At 43.5% G+C, this 18813-nt stretch overlaps 2 protein-coding genes across 4 annotated transcripts in view; one reads left to right on the forward strand and one right to left on the reverse strand.

Annotated features, from left to right (window-relative positions):
• On the forward strand, positions 1 to 4066 carry LOC130195235 (cholesterol side-chain cleavage enzyme, mitochondrial). Its single transcript, XM_056416652.1, has 9 exons — positions 1 to 1333; positions 1568 to 1723; positions 1854 to 2053; positions 2167 to 2370; positions 2536 to 2696; positions 2787 to 2953; positions 3119 to 3197; positions 3316 to 3507; positions 3591 to 4066. The coding sequence occupies exons 1-9, from the start codon at positions 1065 to 1067 to the stop codon at positions 3711 to 3713; spliced, it is 1551 nt and encodes a 516-aa protein (XP_056272627.1). The 5' UTR covers positions 1 to 1064; the 3' UTR covers positions 3714 to 4066.
• The window catches only part of ccdc33 (coiled-coil domain containing 33), a 26691-nt gene continuing 11782 nt past the window's right edge, over positions 3905 to 18813 (reverse strand). The window contains exons 2-12 of one of the 3 annotated variants that reach the window (XM_056416654.1): positions 10011 to 10159; positions 8832 to 9016; positions 8612 to 8675; positions 6252 to 6447; positions 5500 to 5588; positions 5237 to 5368; positions 5011 to 5104; positions 4813 to 4916; positions 4567 to 4656; positions 4346 to 4462; positions 3905 to 4266 (exon numbers count right to left, since the gene is read on the reverse strand). In XM_056416654.1, coding sequence (XP_056272629.1) covers positions 4252 to 4266; positions 4346 to 4462; positions 4567 to 4656; positions 4813 to 4916; positions 5011 to 5104; positions 5237 to 5368; positions 5500 to 5588; positions 6252 to 6447; positions 8612 to 8675; positions 8832 to 9016; positions 10011 to 10061 — 1137 coding nt within the window. In that variant the 5' untranslated portion in view covers positions 10062 to 10159 and the 3' untranslated portion in view covers positions 3905 to 4251. Of the gene's footprint in view, positions 4267 to 4345; positions 4463 to 4566; positions 4657 to 4812; positions 4917 to 5010; positions 5369 to 5499; positions 5589 to 6251; positions 6448 to 8611; positions 8676 to 8831; positions 9017 to 10010; positions 10160 to 18813 lie in introns of all 3 variants that reach the window. The other 2 variants (XM_056416653.1, XM_056416655.1) reach the window with 2 other exon arrangements.

Here is an 18813-nt window from a genome sequence, read left to right on the forward strand (position 1 = left end):
CTGGAGGTTTTAATTGCTGGGGTCAAATTGACCCCGAGGGTAAAATATGTTAGTAAATGTAAAGGTAACAGGAGGGTTAAACAGAGCATTTTTCTCTTGTTTGTCAACCATTAACTCCACCATGATACAATCTAAAGGTGGACAGATTGACAAGTTACTTTTTTTTTGCTCGGTCCCGATGCGCGCGCACGGAGCTCTGTGGCGCGCCAGACGGAGATCGATAAGTGTTAACGCAACGCGTAGAGACAGAGATGACATGCTGCTGTGGAGATACGATCAACAACAGACGTTTAGTTTAATAAAAGAACAAAGACGTGCTCTAGAGAACATGTCAGGGGGCGGGCCAATCTTTTTAATGTCATGCGATCTACCAACACTACGCCGCGATCGACTGGCAGGTCGCGATCGACGTGTTGAGACCCCTGATCTACAGGAAGTAAAAGTCGTAACAAGGTTTCCGGAGGTGAACCTGCGGAAGGATCATTACCGATGAACAGACCGTCTGCATGAGAGCGGACAGAGTTCAGATTGAAGTGGTGTATTGGAAGCTCATTTTGCAAGTGACTTTTTTTTCGTCCCAACGACCAACAACAGACGGATTGGAAGCTCATTCTGCGCATGCGTTAAATGCGTTAAAAAAAAAACTAGTTAGACCTGTAATTGGATTAACTGAGTTAACGCGTTATTTTTCACAGCACTATTAATTACATATGCTATAAACAGAGTTTCTCTTATGGTTTTGTCTTTCTTCACAAATCAAAGCAAATGCTTGTTTACAAAGACCACAAACCGTCTGACGGTCTTTAGGCCTAATGTGAGTCGGCATAGTCTCACTTTTTACATACTGATGATTGCAGGGTGCTGTACAAGATGACATCTTCAGTGAGTAATGCTGCATACACACTGTGGTAAATACTGATAGGCAGCGCTGTTCAACCGGAGAGCCTTGATCAGCAAAGGGGGGAAGACTATTTAGACCAGCCTACTTGTTTTGCACCAGATGTCCCTGGGAGAGCCAGCGAAGCTGTTGAAGAGAGAGCAGAGTGAGCATTTGTGTTGTCGGGATGGCCAGGTGGAGTTTGTGGCGCAGCCGCGTGATGGTGTCCCTGCCCTGGATAGGAGAGCTGACAACAGGTGTGCGCTGCGGCAGCAGCATGCCGGTGGTCCGACAGGTGGACTCACACAGCAGCAGCACCGTCAGGCCTTTTAATGAGATTCCTGGACTGTGGAAAAATGGGGTGGCCAACTTGTATAATTTCTGGAAACTGGATGGCTTCAAAAACCTTCACCGCATCATGCTACAGAACTTCAACACTTTTGGACCCATTTACAGGTACGCAAGGCATCATTATTAAATACAATAATTCTACATGGCACTTCTTGTCAAGGTCTATCTTAAGTAAACAGTAAGACAAGTAGACAAAACAAATGACTTGCGTTTGAAATTAATGTTCTGGTCGAAATAAAACTTTTTGCATCTAAGCATTTGTGACAATATCCACAAGGTCATGTTTTCTAAAAACAAAACCTCTGAAATGGCATTTCTAATCCTTCTGTTGTCTGTCAGAGAAAAAGTAGGTTACTATGAAAGTGTGAACATCATCAACCCTGAAGATGCTGCGATCCTGTTCCAAGCGGAGGGCCATCATCCCAGAAGGCTGAAAGTTGAACCCTGGACGTCATACAGAGACTTCAGGAATCTCAAATATGGAGTTCTATTAAAGTATGTGCTCTAATTATCCCGTTCTACATGTAAAAAAATCGGACACTTTAGTGGAACCTACGGTTTAATAAATGTTACAGTGCCGATGAGTTTCCTTGCGAGTCGAAGTTAACGTCCAGTCTTCTCACAGGAATGGAGAGGACTGGAAATCAAACCGTGTGATTCTCAACAAGGAGGTGATTTCCCCGAAGATGTTGGAGAACTTTGTGCCTTTGCTGGACGAAGTGGGGCAGGATTTTGTGGCCAGAGTTCACAAAAAGATCAAGCAAACTGGCCAGAACAAATGGACCACCGACCTCTCTCAAGAGCTTTTTAAATATGCACTGGAGTGTGAGTACGACTTTAACCTCTTTTATCTCTATGAAGAATGTATCTCACTCCCTGGGTAGCTCAGTGCTTTTTCACCGCTGGTCTTTGTCTCACGTTGGGTCTGTTCTTCACAGCGGTGAGCTCCGTTCTGTATGGGGAGCGTCTCGGTCTGATGCTGGACTACATCGATCCTGAAGCTCAACATTTCATTGACTGCATCACCCTGGTGTTCAAGACCACCTCCCCCATGCTGTACATCCCTCCTGCTCTGTTGAGGCGGATTGGAGCCAAGGTGTGGCGGGACCATGTGCAGGCCTGGGATGGGATCTTCAACCAAGGTAGGACTCGAGGAAACAAACAGGATGAAGCCTTTAAGTATCGCTATCACCGGCACCAGGAGGTTCTCACTTCTGTTACTCGAATATCCCATTTTCTGTTTCTTATGTTTGCATATTGCATGTGGAGCTGTGTCTTACTACGTTGATGTTGTTTCGGTGCGTCAGCGGACCGCTGCATTCACAACATCTACAGGCAGTTACGTCAGGAAGATGGCACTTCGAAGAAATACCCAGGAGTCTTGGCTAGCCTGCTCATGCTGGACAAGCTGTCCATTGAAGACATTAAGGCCAGTATCACTGAGCTCATGGCTGGAGGAGTGGATACTGTAAGAACACCTATCTATATATTTATTGATTGATTCTCAAGAATATGACTTATTTTTGGCTTCCTGCATAATTTGTCGTGTGCGTTTCAGACTTCTATCACGCTGCTGTGGACATTGTATGAACTTGCTCGGCACCCCAGCCTCCAGGAGGAGCTGAGAGCAGAGGTGACCGCAGCCCGGGCTGAAAGCCAGGGAGACCTGCTGGATATGCTGAAGCGGATTCCACTGGTCAAAGGAGCTCTGAAGGAAACCCTGAGGTGTGAAACATGGCAGTGTCCGATATGTAATGACACTGTAGAGATGTTAGATGTTTGGGAAATCGTTTCCACTAATTTATCGAAAATGACCTTTTGTAGTTTACCAAGTTCTGCCATATTCTTGCAAGTGTCCTTTAATATAGATTTCCCCCTCTGATTCCTCAGGCTACACCCAGTTGCAGTGAGCTTGCAAAGATACATCACACACGATATCATTATTCAAAACTACCACATCCCGGCTGGGGTGAGCGGCTCTTAAAAATATGAAATGTTTTTGTATTGCAGCATTGTTATAGAAACTCAGCCAGAGTTAAGCATCGTGTCGGAGCCCTGTTCAGCTCTTTTTGTTTCTCTGTGTTTAGACTCTGGTTCAGTTAGGACTGTATGCCATGGGCCGAGACCCCAAAGTGTTCGTTCGTCCGGAGCAGTATCTGCCGTCCCGCTGGCTGAGGACAGAGACGCACTACTTCAGGAGCCTGAGCTTCGGCTTCGGCCCCCGGCAGTGTTTAGGACGCAGAATAGCCGAGGCGGAGATGCAACTCTTCCTTATCCATGTGAGATATTTAGAGATTAGAGAGCATTCTGCAGCGTATTAATGCTGCATATTAACGGTGTGCGTTATCTTCTGTGTTTGCAGATGCTTGAGAACTTCCGAGTGGAGAAACAGAGCCACGTGGAAGTGCAGAGCACCTTTGAGCTCATTCTCTTGCCAGAGAAACCGATAATTTTGACTTTGAAGCCTCTACATTCTAGTCGGTAACGCCAAGTTTACAGAGACAGTCTGTGGTGGCGAATGATAAGCCAGGATCATTTCTAGGAAGGGCTTCACAAAGCACCACCACGTATAAACACTGAAGACAATCTTCCAATCTGAGATGTTGAAAACATTAAGAAAGAAAAAGCCAAAAATGTGCAAGAACAAATGACCTCAGTAAATCAATAACCAGTGAATAGTAATTATATATATATTGTTTCTTATTTGGAGAGTCATTTGAACAAGGATGAAAATGTGCAGTGTGTGTTCAATATAATAAAAAACCTGTGCTTTTTCCCCCAAGTGTGTAATGACAAAATATAAACTCTAAACTGTGATGAATAAAATAATACAACTGATTTAAAATATGTATTGTAATATATCATTTTATGACATATTTTACAACAATATAAACGTATATTAATTTAGAAAATATCTTTTTTGGAACATTAATTGAAGGAAAACTGTTTGTGTGTTTGTAAGTTGAGATGATTTATCGACCATTTGACTTCCGCTGCTTCCGTCTGCTTTGCCGATACAACGATCATGATACAGCCCTCTGTAAGAAGCAGATCAAATATAAATATGTATGCACAGTATGTGTTGTGTAAAAAGAACGCTAACTGCACTCAACTGACCGAAGGAACATGATGCAGGATTGTGGTGGATGTCCGGACAAAGCCGTGCCTGTGCTCACTCAGCTGGGTCAGCATTCCCTGTTTCTGTCGGCCCCATAGCTCACAGTTCTCCTCCAGCTGGAATACATGCAACGCCTCGCTTCACTTCCGCCTTGCCACAAATGATAAACTGATGAGTGATCCCTAAGTTAATGAAGCAAATAGATTATCTATGTTTTCACCTGAGCCTCCAGCGTTTGGACTCTCGCCTCGGCCGTCTCCAGTTTATTGAGTAAGCTCAGCTTCTCCTCGACTGGCAGGGATTCTTTGGTCTGAGGGGAACACGACGAGACAATTTGAGATGTCAGTAACTGCAAGGCCATATTGGGGTGGTACAATAACATACACAAATATATTCCCCAAACCATCGCTGAACTGTAGTAAATCCTCCAACCTAATGAGGATTGTCCACTCGGCTGCAGCCGTACCTGTGCTGCCTGCTGCCGCCGCATCCTGTCCGGCTCTCCTCGGAGACGACTGTTTTCTGCTGCCGGGGACAACTCGCTCTCTTCCTTTGGGAGGCCGGTGTCCCCTTCACAGTAGGAGGAGATTTTCTGGTTTCTGCAATTGTTTTTTTAGTTGTTTTTTTAAACATAATGTTTCTTTACCACACCGAATCCACTGACCTCTTTGCTTTTTCCCCACCAGCGTTTTAACGACACGCTGTTTGTTCTTCTCTCGGAGTTTGCCATCTAATGCTTTCTCCATCTTCTCAATGACCTGAAAAAAGGGGATGAAAGTCCACGGGAGGTAATCGGAACATTTCAAGCTGTTATTGAAAGAAAGAAGCGTTCCCCGTTGTGATGGAGATGGGTGTACGAGTCGGAGCAGAGGGGACACATTGCAGTTCACCTTTTCCTGCTGCTTCACTGTGACCTCCAACGTCGTCATCTCTGCCCGGTGACTCTGGTGGCGCTGCAGATTCTCCGCTTGCAGCTGGTGAACTCTCTGCAGTTGCATTAGCTGCTTCTCACTGTCGTTCTTCTGCACAACGCACAAAACATGTTCATAGAGTAGAAACCTATAGGCCTACTAGGTACACATTGACGTGAATTCATTAAATTGTATTTGTGTAACGTATGTGTGTGTGTGTGTTTATGTGTGTATCTTTTAACCTTGATCAAGTCATTCTGCAGCTGCTGGATCCTGTCCCTTTGAGAGGCAGCCTTACTGGTCTCACTGGCTAGCTTGAATTTCAGAGAGACTTCAAATAAAACAGGAACACAAATCGTACACAGGAACATAAATCAGTGTGGGAATGTGCTGTTTTTCTGGCAACATTCATCTGTTGAAATCAGAAAGGGGAAGTTACGTAGATCAAAGCTGAGAATTTAATTTGTAAAGAATGAAACTAAAGTGTCCATGACTTATTATTATGACAGGCTTAGACATTTGAACAATCATGATCAAAACAACCATCATTAAAGCTTTAGAAATGTAATAAAGTGTCTGTTGGATGGGAGCCAATCTGGTCCCTTTGCTTTGATGCCAGCAGCGAAACCTTCAGGAACATCCTTTCACTGAAGGTCACAAACTGTCCTTCAGGAGATAAGGGATGTACTACCCACAGAGCTTATCAGGGTCCGTGGCCTAAATGAGCCGACTTATCACAAAACGAACAGTCTGCTGGGGAACAGACACTCGCAAGGATTAGCAAACACACAGTGAGCCACCTCTCCCCATCGCAGCTTCATCGGCCAATGAAATGCCCCGAAATGCATCACAACATGGACTGCTGGCTGGACTGTAAAGTTAATGAGTCTGCAGAACCGTTGGTACAATAATGCAAGTTATTTACTTTTGCATGGTTTTGACATGTTGGATGCAGAGGAGTGGACGATTCAACCAGTGCTCTGCTGGAGCTTACCGAAACGGTCAACAATCTCAGCCTTGGTCATGACGTCAATGTCTGCGTCCTCCAGCAGATGTGGGCCGTGGTCCTGCTGCAGAGACAGATCAGTGTGGAGCCGACTGTTTTCTGCCTCCAACGTCACCACCCGGGTCCTCAGTGCAATGATGTCTTCAGCCATTTTACTCATGGCTGAACGATAGTTTTCCATCTCCTAATGGGGAGAACGCCAGTTGCTTCAAGTGGGATATTTGGTATAGCAATTCATAATAATAATAATAAAAGACTAACTGAATCCCTTTAAAGTGAATCCTCCGTAGATGTCATAATTAAATTGTCCCAGTTTGAGTTTCATGTGTGCCGTTCAAGGATGGCGTGAAAGGAGGAGATGACGAAAAAATACAAACTCAATTGAATACCTCAAGGTCATTTGGAATCAAATAGCCAGAAACACCTCGACCAGAGGATGAACTTCCCGCGCCAGCTCTGGAAGTTCAACCCGCCTCAGTAGCAGCTGATCAATTCCTACATTGCAATTATCCAATCTGTTGCATCCCTCCGTGGTTTGGACCAGCCATCAAACGGGACAAACAAAAGACCACCTCACCTCCAGATTCAGGTAACAGGCGGGTAACCGGTTTACATGTCTCCCCTCTGGAAGGCGCTGAGGGCCCCCGACAACAACCAGACCCTCACTCTTGATTCAATTACTCTGTATCTAACATTTTATTGTTTTAATATTTAGTGTAACATTTACATATCACTACTAAATATAAATCTAAGCTGCTGTATTTACTGAATATACTGTAATTTGACATGTATATGTACATATCCAGGCATCCTGTTACATTAGCAAATCAAACTTTATTCCAGCATATTTGCACTGCACCACTGTCTTAGTATCTTATATTATAAGATGGGACCAATTTTATGCCGAGTAGTTCGATGTGATCACCACCACTAGATGTCTCTTCAGCCCCATCTTTGAAAATGAGGCCCCAGTATGTAGTCAATAACACATTTATGTAAACTAAGAGAGTATAAAAACATCCCCGTAGCAAAAACCTTTTGCATGAGCAGTTTATCACATAGTCTCAGCGTCTCAGTGAATAATTGATTTCTCTTCGGTGTGGATAAACAAGTTACATGAGAAATGGGACAACTGGATGCCAAAAGAGAACATTACGGCATAACGTGTGGCGTTCTTGAAACCGATTCTCTAATGTTTGGTTACAATTAATTCCTGTTTCCGGCTCCTCAAGTCCAAAGGGACCAAAACACCCGATCCTGAGAAGCCTCTTGGTCACGGGAGCTCTAAGCAGGTTATTGGATGAATCCTACTTGTGCATTGACGGAGTGTCCTTCTGTCAAAGCAAAGGCAAAACTAAGACAGACATTATATAATACATACAAAAATACAAAATATATGTATTATATACTTTCTCACTGACTTCAGCTTCAGAATGATATTCCTGCAGAGCTCTGTGATCAGGACGTGCTCGAGTGAAAGGCTAGCAGCATCCGCTTGTTCATTGTTCTCTGCTCTGCCACACACTCCTCTACCACGTTGAATAGACTGAGACTGAGAGCAGGGTCCAGCTGCATGTACGAGGAGGGGGCGACGATTAGGGGATTCCAATCTCGGATGGTGTGGTTGTGACTCCCGTGGGACGCAAGGGTGAAATCGAGCATCTAATTGAAAGGGCAGGGGGCGAGGTGACAATCATGACTGTAGATGAGATGGTTTCTCTGCTGGGGCCCACAGGCCTGATGGGACGGCCGGCGCCCTGTGATGAGTCTGGAAAGTCCCATCATGTGTCAAAAATAAAAGGCAGAGTCTCTGTCTCTGCCGGTGAATACTGGATGTTTCCTCCCCTCGCTGGGGGATTTGAAGAAATGAAAGCGGCCTTGCTGTCATGCAACCCGTCACAGAGCGAAGGCAGCTGGATTTAATTAGGATGCGACATGTAATTAGGTTTTTTCCATTCCAGGATCATTATTATTTTGTATCTACAATTTTATTAGTAATGCACAATAAATGTATGCACTGAAACTATGAAACTTAAATTAAATGAATACCTAGATCTCTGCTTTCTATAATAAAATAAAAATCTCCATAAAGTAACATAAAATCTACATGGATGAACATGCAAACATTTAATCAATCCACAAATCTAAGCAGCAAATGTAAATGAATGAATTACATTATAAAGAAAAAGCTACAGCCACAAAGCTCACATAATCTATTTGACTATCTGCCATCTTGACCCCCAACTGTACGTCTCTGCCATCATGTCGCTGTTCACTAACTAAGCGTGACAATGGGGGTTGCTTCAGTCATTTATTCAAGGGTTTAAGTATTGATCATGTTCAATCACCTTCGTTTGGAGGTCTGTGATCTCTGCCATGTTGGGATCATCCTCAAAGTCATGAAGAGGTGGTCTAAAGCATGAACACAGTTATTACAACTAAGTTACGAGCTAAATTAATTCAGGACATTTTTTGTTTTCACCTTACAGAAAATATTATTCATACAATGATCATAATGATGAATCTCTGCTTCTTGCATGTAGTTAATGTAGTTGTAGTCTTTCTTACCGTTTATGTGACTGATGTACTTGATAAGTGTGGTTTATGTCGGGTTTATTGGCCTGTGACGCCTCGGGCCTCTCAGCTGGTTTCTCCTGGTCTCTGGGCAGCTCAGCCTTCGCTCCCTTGAAAGGATAGCGGCTATTTGGTAGGATCTTTGCCAGGGCATCATGGGATGGGAGGTCGTATCCAACCTTCAGAAGATGAGAAATATTGTCTTCATTGATAAGATGCATCTTCACACTGGACGAGAAATTGTATCGGAAATAGCATCACCAGAATGGTCAGTTTGACCATCTTTAACCACAAAAAAACTTATTTTAAAGTGGTATTTTATCAGCTTGATACTTCAATTAATGAGAATAGCTTATTATTATCATTTCAGAAGTGTGCTTCAGAAAATGATGCATTGATTTTGTTCTGCTCCCGCAGACCCCAGCTCTAAAACATTACCACATGCTCTATATCTGGGATCGGTGTTGACGGTATACTTTACAGTGATATCCCTTTAAAATGAGTCAGGACTTATGTTATTTATGTTTTGTAATGTTTATTAAGGGCTCCAATAGGGTGTGCGACCTTGTGGGGTATAATTGAAACAAACATAACTATTATTAACACCACCTTTTTCAAATCTGTTTGTAGCCAAGGAACATCCTCAGCCTTACATGGTCCTATATATTGAGTTATAATTTGATTGATCTGTAGCAGGGAAGAATCAAATACACAACAGAAACCGCAATCCAATGTTGGCTGTGAGTTGTCTGAGCACAATGCTGAACAGGCTTCTACAACAATGTGGGAGGACTGCCGTGCATCGGCAATGGCGACATTAAAACTACCTGTTGTGTCTTTACAGAAAAGCTTTTATCCCAAAAACATTGTGGCTGCTGTCGGACCTCTCAACACTCACTGTGCTTGTGTGTGCCACGTTCTACCTCTTCATCTCTTGAATATAAAGGCTGTTACATCATTATGCATACAGTAGCCACTCTATTACAAAAGAGCTCTCAGTCAGAAGCCCTAAAGACCTTCAAGTTTGAGCCTTGCATATACAACGTACACGTAATGACCACGGTTGCTAGGTAGCACCCATCGAAAGAATTGACATGAGATAGAGTCATTATCTATTTTTTTTCCTACAGGCTCTCCCTCCAACACGCATACCTCCACACTATAAGAGACTACCTTTATAGCCGCACGGTTGCCAGCGGGTATTGTCCTCTTCGAGGCCTTCATCCAACAGAAATCCAGCAGAGTTCTTCTCAGAAGAGCGGAGGAGCAACTGATGGTGGGTGTACAAGTTGAAGCTCTGTCATCAAGTCAGAACAATGAACCTGTAACCACAACACAAGCCGTAGCAACTCTCACGCCGAGGAGGGATTGCTGCTCTAGCGTTTCATATTCAACAGAGCTCAAAGCAAAACAATGGAAAGCAATCTATTTACATCTTTTGCAGTGGTGGAAAGTAACTCGCTACTACATATACACAATTACTGCACTAATGTACAATCTGCACAATTAATACTTTATATTCCCAGTATATTTTGATGCTAAAACATTTGACTAAAATCAAATTCTGAATGAAGGACTGTGAGTTGTAACATATTGTTACTTTCAATCAAACCGTATCTTTATACCTGAAGGTATAGTGTGTAAGTTACGATCAATGGAATCAAAGGGGGGTTCTGCTCAGTAAATACCATGAATTATGTCTTAGTCTTGATAAGCAGATTGATGAGGACTGAATAATGATTTTTTAGTGACTTGATGTGAAGCACCTGTCGGTCCCTCGAAAGGATTTATTCCCAGCTTCACTCGACTCACTGAGAGTCTGATAATAAAAGACAAAATAAAAATGAAATTAGGGTGGATACAAAATTAAAGAACATGGATCTCCAAATTGTCAACTTTCCAGAAAGAGGGGAAGAAGTGTTTATGCAAACATATGCAAATGTAGCTCCTTCAATACGATGGATCAATAACTCTCCTGCTCGGGAGCTCAATAGGCTGAGATCGTCATATATTGATGGCACCAAATCTGATCGAGACTAAATGATAAAAGAGGGAGCTGGAAGGGAAGTTCATCAATTATATAAAATACTGAGCCGGCTCGCGTTACAATCTCCGTATATACTTGATCAACATCACTTCGAAACAATTAAAAAAGGTATTCTGCTGAATACAGTGAATTTAACCCCATCCTACCAAAACATTAAACAAACAACGACCAAGTGAAAATATGTCGTAGCTAAAGCCAAAATTATCAGGTAATTCAATTCAGTTTAATTAAATACTAGAACCATGAGCATAAATACTGAATCTCAGTTACAGCTTTGTTCAGTTTTTAGATAAACATTTTCAGAACTGACTGCTTTAATTCATGATAAATAATTCACTGGATGCTTGCAGCTATGTGCTCTGCTAGAAGACATAATCTCTTCTAATCCAACATGGGAGAACCTGGACTGTACAAGTGAAAACACTTCCCGCAGAGACTAATATCACATTAACATGGAGGAGATCGCCTGACACATTTACAAAATAATTCACATCCACATGTTGTGTTCTGCAGTCGCTGCTCGTGTTCAGAATGCCTCCGACCTCGTTACGTATTATCTGTGGGGGGGAGGGGGAGGGGGGCTGTGAGTCCCCATGCAGGGTATGTGGGGGTCTCAGTAAGACAGTGTCTGTCTGTGGTCTGGGTCTTTGGTGACATCATCAGAATTCAGCACACAGCCTGAAAAAATGCAGCAAATGGGCTCTTCATCGGAGTGACAGCTCAAAGCTGGCTGCCACACAGAGCTTCAATTAGCCTGTCAGAACAAGGCGGCTCCCAGGAGCTTTCTATACCTCCACATATTCCACCTTTCCTGTCCACCACCTTTTATTTCTTCCCTTTCAATACTTCATCGGAACCAAACTTCACTCTTTTCTGGCAGTTGACCTCGGCATCGTCCCTGTCCTTCGGTCCTATAAAAGCACCGTCCCCTCCTCAACCGTCCCATGATGCCATCCACACACGACAAGCCAAAGTGGGAATACTTGTAGTGCGCTAAAAGACACCGAGGTAAGGAGGTGCTGGAGAAGTGAAGCGGAAAGAGGAACAAAAACACAACAGAAATGAGGCTGTAGTGGTTTACACAGCTGGTCCCGTGAGCACGGCAGTGAGGTGGTTCCTCTTTTAAGTGTGTGCTGCAACAGTGGAGATCGTCATCAAGAAATCATGGGATTAAAAGAGAGAAGTGAAATTTGCACAATAATGTAATTTCTCAATGCTCACAAGTATTCTAGATTATTCATATTGCTACATTCTGTGTTTGGATGGAGATGTGATTATAAATGAACAAAGGATATGCTGGGGAAATGCCTGAAAGCCTCATTAATATTGATATTCAGTCGAGACTTTGGCCATATAACAATATTGCATAAGTCTGTAAAACTATTTACACACCAAATAATACAAATCCTCATTAATCTTAGCACTAAATTATATCTGAGAAAATTCCTGTTCAAATTCGGTCAAATTGGTAACAATTTACAAGCATTTATGTAATCATGCATTTAGGTAATTTATTGTAATTGTATAAATGTAATTAATTTCAATCAATTGTTGTTTCAACCAGCGGTGACAAAATGTGTCACCCAAAATTATATTACTGGGCTCCCCTGAGAAAATGACATTTCGCTCCCCATGTAATCATATCATTGCCCTGTCAGCAAAATAAAGTCACATCTGCTGTGAGACATTATGCGGGTAGAAAGGTTTTTATAATATTGCACTAGAGAGAGAGAGCGAGAGCGGGATGGAGAGAGGGGTGTATGTCAAGGGCAACACTCTGCTTTGACTCAAGGACGTGAGGCTGGCAGCCAAGTCCTCTCCTCATGCGGTCCACAGTGAGACCGAAGCCAAGGATTATCAGTAAATCAACATCCGTCAATTAGGGTTATGGTCGCGATGCCACAGAGCTCCATAAACAAGCAGAGCGAGCCCTGAGCTTCATACATCGTCTGGGTGACTGAGTGCAAACAGCTCAGTGATAACAGGAAGGTGGGGGAAACAAAAAGATGAAATATCACATGTTGGTACCTTTATTTTATTTTTACTTGATCACACTAATTGGGAATATGTATCAAATGTGCAAGTGACATTTAAATGTCACGAAAGAGCTATTTTATATACAGTTAGGTGGTTTAGTCTTGTACTTCTCAAAATAACACAACCAAATCTGATGGGTGGTGAGATGAATAATCGAGTTGGAAAGAAGCTGCTCACACTTGGCTACAATTTGAAGAAATTTAACTTTTTGTGATACACGGAATAGTTTGACCTTTTTTGGGAAGTTGAGGGGAAATCTCTGCTAAATATTGCTGACAACTTATAGACATCTGAAACAGCACAAGGGACACAGTCACAAATCCAAACGTTTGGGAACAACGTTGTGATTATTTTACCATGTGTGTAAAATGAAAACACAACCGTGAAGTGCAACAATTTTAAATTTATACTGAAGTAAATGAGTCCCATTCCCCAAAACTAAAATAAGTCTATAATGTATGGAGGCCATTGCATTTGTAATGTGTACTGTCATGTACATTCTGGTGTTTCCTGTGAATTCCCTGATCCTAATCAAACATGTAGAAGCAGGATGACTGAGCCTCTGGGGACAACGAAGCAATCTCAACCGACCCCAACGCCTTGCCACCAGCAGCCCGGCGTCCACGGCACAGTCGGTATCAGTGACTGCTTTCCCCCGCCGGCTCGACATGACCTTTCCAAAAAGCTATGCAACCAAAGCTTAATGACTCACACACCAGTTGACATTTACCGAAGCCAGCTTGCTGTTGAGTAGTTCAGAGAAACATCAAAATGCTAATGTTGCTTGTACCCAAAAGGGACCCCCAAGAGGAAAAGATACAGAGATATGCAAGAAACAGCATAGAAGTAGTAAACACACAAACTATAACAACACACATCTCAGGAGGTTTTGTGAAGTAGGGCGTCTAGTTGAGAGTCTTGCTGTCGCTATAACAACGATTGTCCGGTAAAAACAAACAACTCCAAATCAATTCAGTATATTAGCTTTAAATTAAAAGCACTCCACCTCGTGTCTGAGGCTTTGAAAAGGGCATGAAGATTGATGAGACAGCGCCTGTTGTGCATCCATTGTGCATCCTCCCTATTTTGTCAGGGCTGTCAGTTGGATAGGATTGACGTCAGAGGACAAGTGATGCAACGGGGCCGACACCCAGCCACAAACCCCTTCCCGAAAACACAGGTCTGAGGTCAGACTGATGTGATTATGAGGCTTAGAGAAAGCAAATGGCCTGCATCTAGATGAAACCGGTATGGGAGAACAGGTCAGGAGAGCAACTGCCATAAAAAAAGGGTCAATGGACCCAAATGATGACCACACCAATTGCTCCCATACCAGTGTGTACATTACTGTGGAGAAGATGGCTATTTAGAGTATTGGCTGGTATGCATTCATCAGTTATAGCTTCTTTGCAACCTTGGAGAAGACCGTTTGTCATGTGCAGAAAGGAACTAATGGCATTAGCCGGGGGTCCATCAGAGGGTTAAAGACGTACATTAGCTTCACATCGACCGAGACAAGCAGAGGCACTTGGCTCTGACGGGACACTGAGCATTCATTTACATTTCTAAAATCAGATCAGAACGTGCAATAGAGAAGTTAACCCTCAACCTCATTTGGTGTGCAGGACAATGCTCTGCTCTTTAATGACCTGCAGGCTGGTTATTCAGCAGCCCTGTTGATGGACAGAGGATCGGCCGTGAGCTGGAGCTGAGCTGATACAAGACAAGACAATAGCTGACATTGCTGGAACAGCTTCATTGTGACGCAACCGCAGCAGCACTTCTGGATTCAGATCAGAGGCGACTGCGAGGTTCCACGTTTTGGCTGAGGTGGGAAGAGCAGAATAGTCGTAAATTGGTTCCGGTTCGCTCCGGCTGCCGGGTACAGAGACAGGTCCCTGCATGGCACTTCAAACGGAGCAACCCGACCTGCACACCGGACCGGAGCCAAGGAGCTCTACACCCCCCCACGGGCCCCACCTTGTCAGAGAACAACAGGAGGAACAAGAAAACAACTGAGGAATGAGCAGTAAATAAGCACCGTGAGAGCCGTTTAATGATTCTCCGTCTGCTAAATGTAGAATCATGGAGTGCTTTGTGCAGAGATGTGTTCCCAGTAAATAACTGTGAGGTAGTCAAAGTGGAACTTTACATAAATGTCTCTTTCTGGTATTTCGGTGCATTAGAAACACTGATTAAAATGTCAGTAATAATAAACACGTTCCAACAGCCACCAGAACCTTGGCTTTTGATGACCCTCAATGTTCAAGGTCTCTAAAGCTCTCAGCGCTTGTATTTAGACTCAGACTGAACCGCCTACGTTAACGCCCCCCCCCCCCTCTCTCCCTCCCTCCCTCCCTCCCTCTCTCCCTCCCTCCCACACATGCCTGTTTTTCTCTACAGCTATTCCTCCTGCTTTTGTCTCAAGACCACCTTGGATCACTTCGGTTTTGCCTCCATTTCAATCCAAGACTTGCGTAAACTAGATATTGCTAAATGTCCGTTAGCCTTGTTGATTTTACGTTATCTACAGAAAGTCTTACATTTCTGGAACAACACAGAAAGACGGGAAATCACAACAACATGGCAGAAAGGCTGTTTATGAAGAAACGAGAGGCCATGTCGTCATGGTTGAAGTCATAATTTAGAAGAATATATATTTTAACGCTTTTAAGAGTTCAGCTGAAGCAGCTAAAATCGCCAGCTTCAACCTAAATTAAATTACTGGATGTCCGTTCTGACTGGACAATGTGTTTGTAATGGTCAAAGTAGTCAAGACCAAACCAGATGAGCACAACAACACATCGCACAGTGAGCAAACAAAGCCACCAGATGTCACTGTGGCCCCATTTCATCTCTCACCAGCTGATGGACACCAACCTCTGTGGGTGAGAGACTCCGCTCACTCGGCTGCGTCTCAACTGCAAAGTTTCCATGTGTGGAAGGCGTCTGTAAAGCTTATTACTATTCAGGGCACAGTCCACACTTCCCAATCCTCTGTCTGCAATACTCTCAAACCACAACAGTCCCCGGCGGCGGGAGGCTCGCAAATTACTGGACACTGCCTCTCTGCTGGAGTCGGCCCGCATACATGATGCTGCGTCCGAACCCGGGGTCCTGTCTGTAGGGAGTACCACAGCCCTGTCAATAACAAACACATAAAAGGATTTCACACATGCCTAATGTTATTATTGAAATAATGTCAGTGGTGATAATGCTTGAAAACCAGTTTAGCAATCAAATGCACGGCAATTCTGAATAATATCATGTGCAGGGTTCAATTTATTTTAGCACGCAGTAGATGGAGCGAGAGATGATTAAAGCAGAGGAACCCCAACATTTACAAAAAACACATACAAAGGACAATATGTATAACAATGCTCTTTGTCATGTTCCTCTCGTTCCATATTTTCTTTATATTCATATCTGCACCTTTCAGTCACACGTCACAAAAAGGCAAAGTGGAAGTATTAATGCACAGAAGATCTCCCGGACTGCTGCCACCGAGCTTCTGTTTGTTCTGACTGATGGGAGAAAAAGTAATCAGATGCTTTTGAGGCAGCAGTTGCACAAAATCAATACCATATAGGCCTGATCTGAAATGTGTAATCAGAGTGGATATTGATCAGTCTCCGTCAGAAGACTTTTCAAAGCCCATGTAGATTTACAATCAATATGCAGTTCAAAATACATAACTTTAAAATTATGAAGCTAACACGTGTGTCCATGCGAGTGAAATCATCAATATAATATATAACTCAACCAGATCATATTGTGATGTTGCATGCAATAAGCAGAGGTGCTGTAACTTTATACAACAACATATTGATACTCTATCAGCAGGATGTACAGGGAGCTGGACTGGGCGTGGCACTCTTGTGTCATGTGTGACTGGAACTCGTTCACGGCTCATCAAAATGAGAGCTGTGTGCTGGAAGGTATTCTCCAGACTCCGATCTAATATCATTAAGAGCAGATACATACTGGCTGCACTAATCCAGCTGTTCCCCACAATCACATTTTAGCCTCTTAGACATATCTGACCCAAGTTCATTGCAATACTGCTTCCCGGGAACGCCTTTATGATCGAGTTACTGGCCGGAGAGGGAGTCTTGTACGAATACTTAGGAACCTTACTCATAGCCAATTCAGTTCTACAAATGGGCTTATTTGGATCAAAGAAAGACATTAGTTTTGAAGGATGGCCCAAATTTAGAAGAAAAAAACAAAGGGAATTGTGTTTGGCTGATCCAACAACTCTATTGGCCTCAGTATGACACAAACATTCAAAGATAGAAAATCCAATTACCATGCACTGTATTAGAAACCATTTAAAAAGGAAGCCAGATCTCGGTTTGTAAACTGGATCACAAGAGAACATTTATGGAATGAATAAAAGAAATATAAGATGACATTTATCGAACCGAGCTCGGCCGGCAGGATGAGGTTGCATACGTCTCGGAGACGGACTCCAGCCGGAATCGCTGCTCTGCATCTTGCCATTTGAATGTTGGCTCACAAACAGATCCTTCATTAACCTGGCATCTGGAGGCCATCTCATCAGCAGACTTTTCCTTGAAGCACAACTCCAATCTGCTTCTCTGAAACGATGGTGCTGAGCTGCGATGAGCACCGAGGACATTGAGTCTGCGTCGGGGCGTGTTTGGGGAAGAAGAGAGACGGCCACTGAGGAAATACGAGGCACTAAGCTATGCGCAGACACACGGTCCTCATCTTCTTCACGTTTGTTTGTTCTGCTCGTCTCGGCCACCTGCCCACCGAGACATGAATTATTTTGTGGGGGTGTTACTCTGTGTTCTAGCAAATACAGATTAAATGGACCATTGAACCTTTCGATCTTTCATGGTGAATTTATGCTGTTGCGGAGTCTAACAGACCAATCATCTGCCTCAGCAGAGGAGTGCAGTGACAACATCTGCAGAGATAGCAACTGTCAGAGTGCAGCAGTGATGATGAGCCTCTCCGTCCAGCAGCGGGCAACGAGTAGCAGCGAAGCCCCCTGGCGCTGTCCATGAGGTGGAGGAGAACAAAAGCATCAAAGCCAGAGCTCTCCTCCTCGCTCCTCTCAAACGGGGAGGGACTGAGCTGCGAAGGGGGAGGCACTATGTGCACTTGATTCAATTAGGCAGTCTGTGAGGCCTCCCCTGGGAGCAAGGCTGCGAAAGAAGAGGCTGCAGGCCTGTCTAACAAAGACGTTCAACCCACCCCTCTGCCCCTTCTGAATCCACCTCATTAGTCAGCCGAGTAAGCGTTGATCATCTCAAAAAGTGTCTTCACCACACAACTGTATGAGCAGGAACAGATCTTCCTCCAACTCCGTCAGGCTGACGTGAGACAACGTGAAAAACATAGTTTTTTTATTGACTTGGTGAGTATTTTCACTGAACATGTCCTGTATTTTGTGCATGGTATTGAAGGTTACTGTACATTGTGTGTGTGTTGTACAACACAGTTTTTGTGTATTTGTTTACTGTATCTGTCTGTCCATAGTCGCTGAGCCACTGTAGAAATTGATACAGGAAATTCAAAATGAAAAGTTAAACCATGAAGGAAATGTTTCAGTCCGAGCGTGTGAGCATCAATAGAAATCATATCTCTTGGCAAACATCTGTCACAGCCACGATCTGACTCACACCACCGAAAGTCCTGCATGTTTCAAATGTTCCTCTGAATCAGAGAATAAGCGGAGCTTTGAGCTCTTTTGAATGTCAGACTGATAGATGTGGTCCAGCCACATTAGTATTCATTTTCCGTTCTGCTGGTTCTTTGAAACACGGCAGATGTCTGTGTTTCTGCATTTGCACGTTGTCAGAGTTGCTTAGAATAAATGCTGGAAAGGGAGAAAATACAACATCTGCTTTGTCTGCTTAA

Source organism: Pseudoliparis swirei, chromosome 6 (genome assembly GCF_029220125.1).
Source record: "Pseudoliparis swirei isolate HS2019 ecotype Mariana Trench chromosome 6, NWPU_hadal_v1, whole genome shotgun sequence".
NCBI lineage: Eukaryota > Metazoa > Chordata > Actinopteri > Perciformes > Liparidae > Pseudoliparis > Pseudoliparis swirei.

Coding starts and splice junctions, on each gene's coding strand:
- LOC130195235 (XM_056416652.1), top strand. CDS start 1,065: ATGGCCAGGTGGAGTTTGTGGCGCAGCCGCGTGATGGTGTCCCTGCCC. Junction 2,054..2,166: donor TTTTAAATATGCACTGGAGT/GTGAGTACGACT, acceptor TGTTCTTCACAG/CGGTGAGCTCCGTTCTGTAT. Junction 3,508..3,590: donor TGCAACTCTTCCTTATCCAT/GTGAGATATTTA, acceptor CTGTGTTTGCAG/ATGCTTGAGAACTTCCGAGT.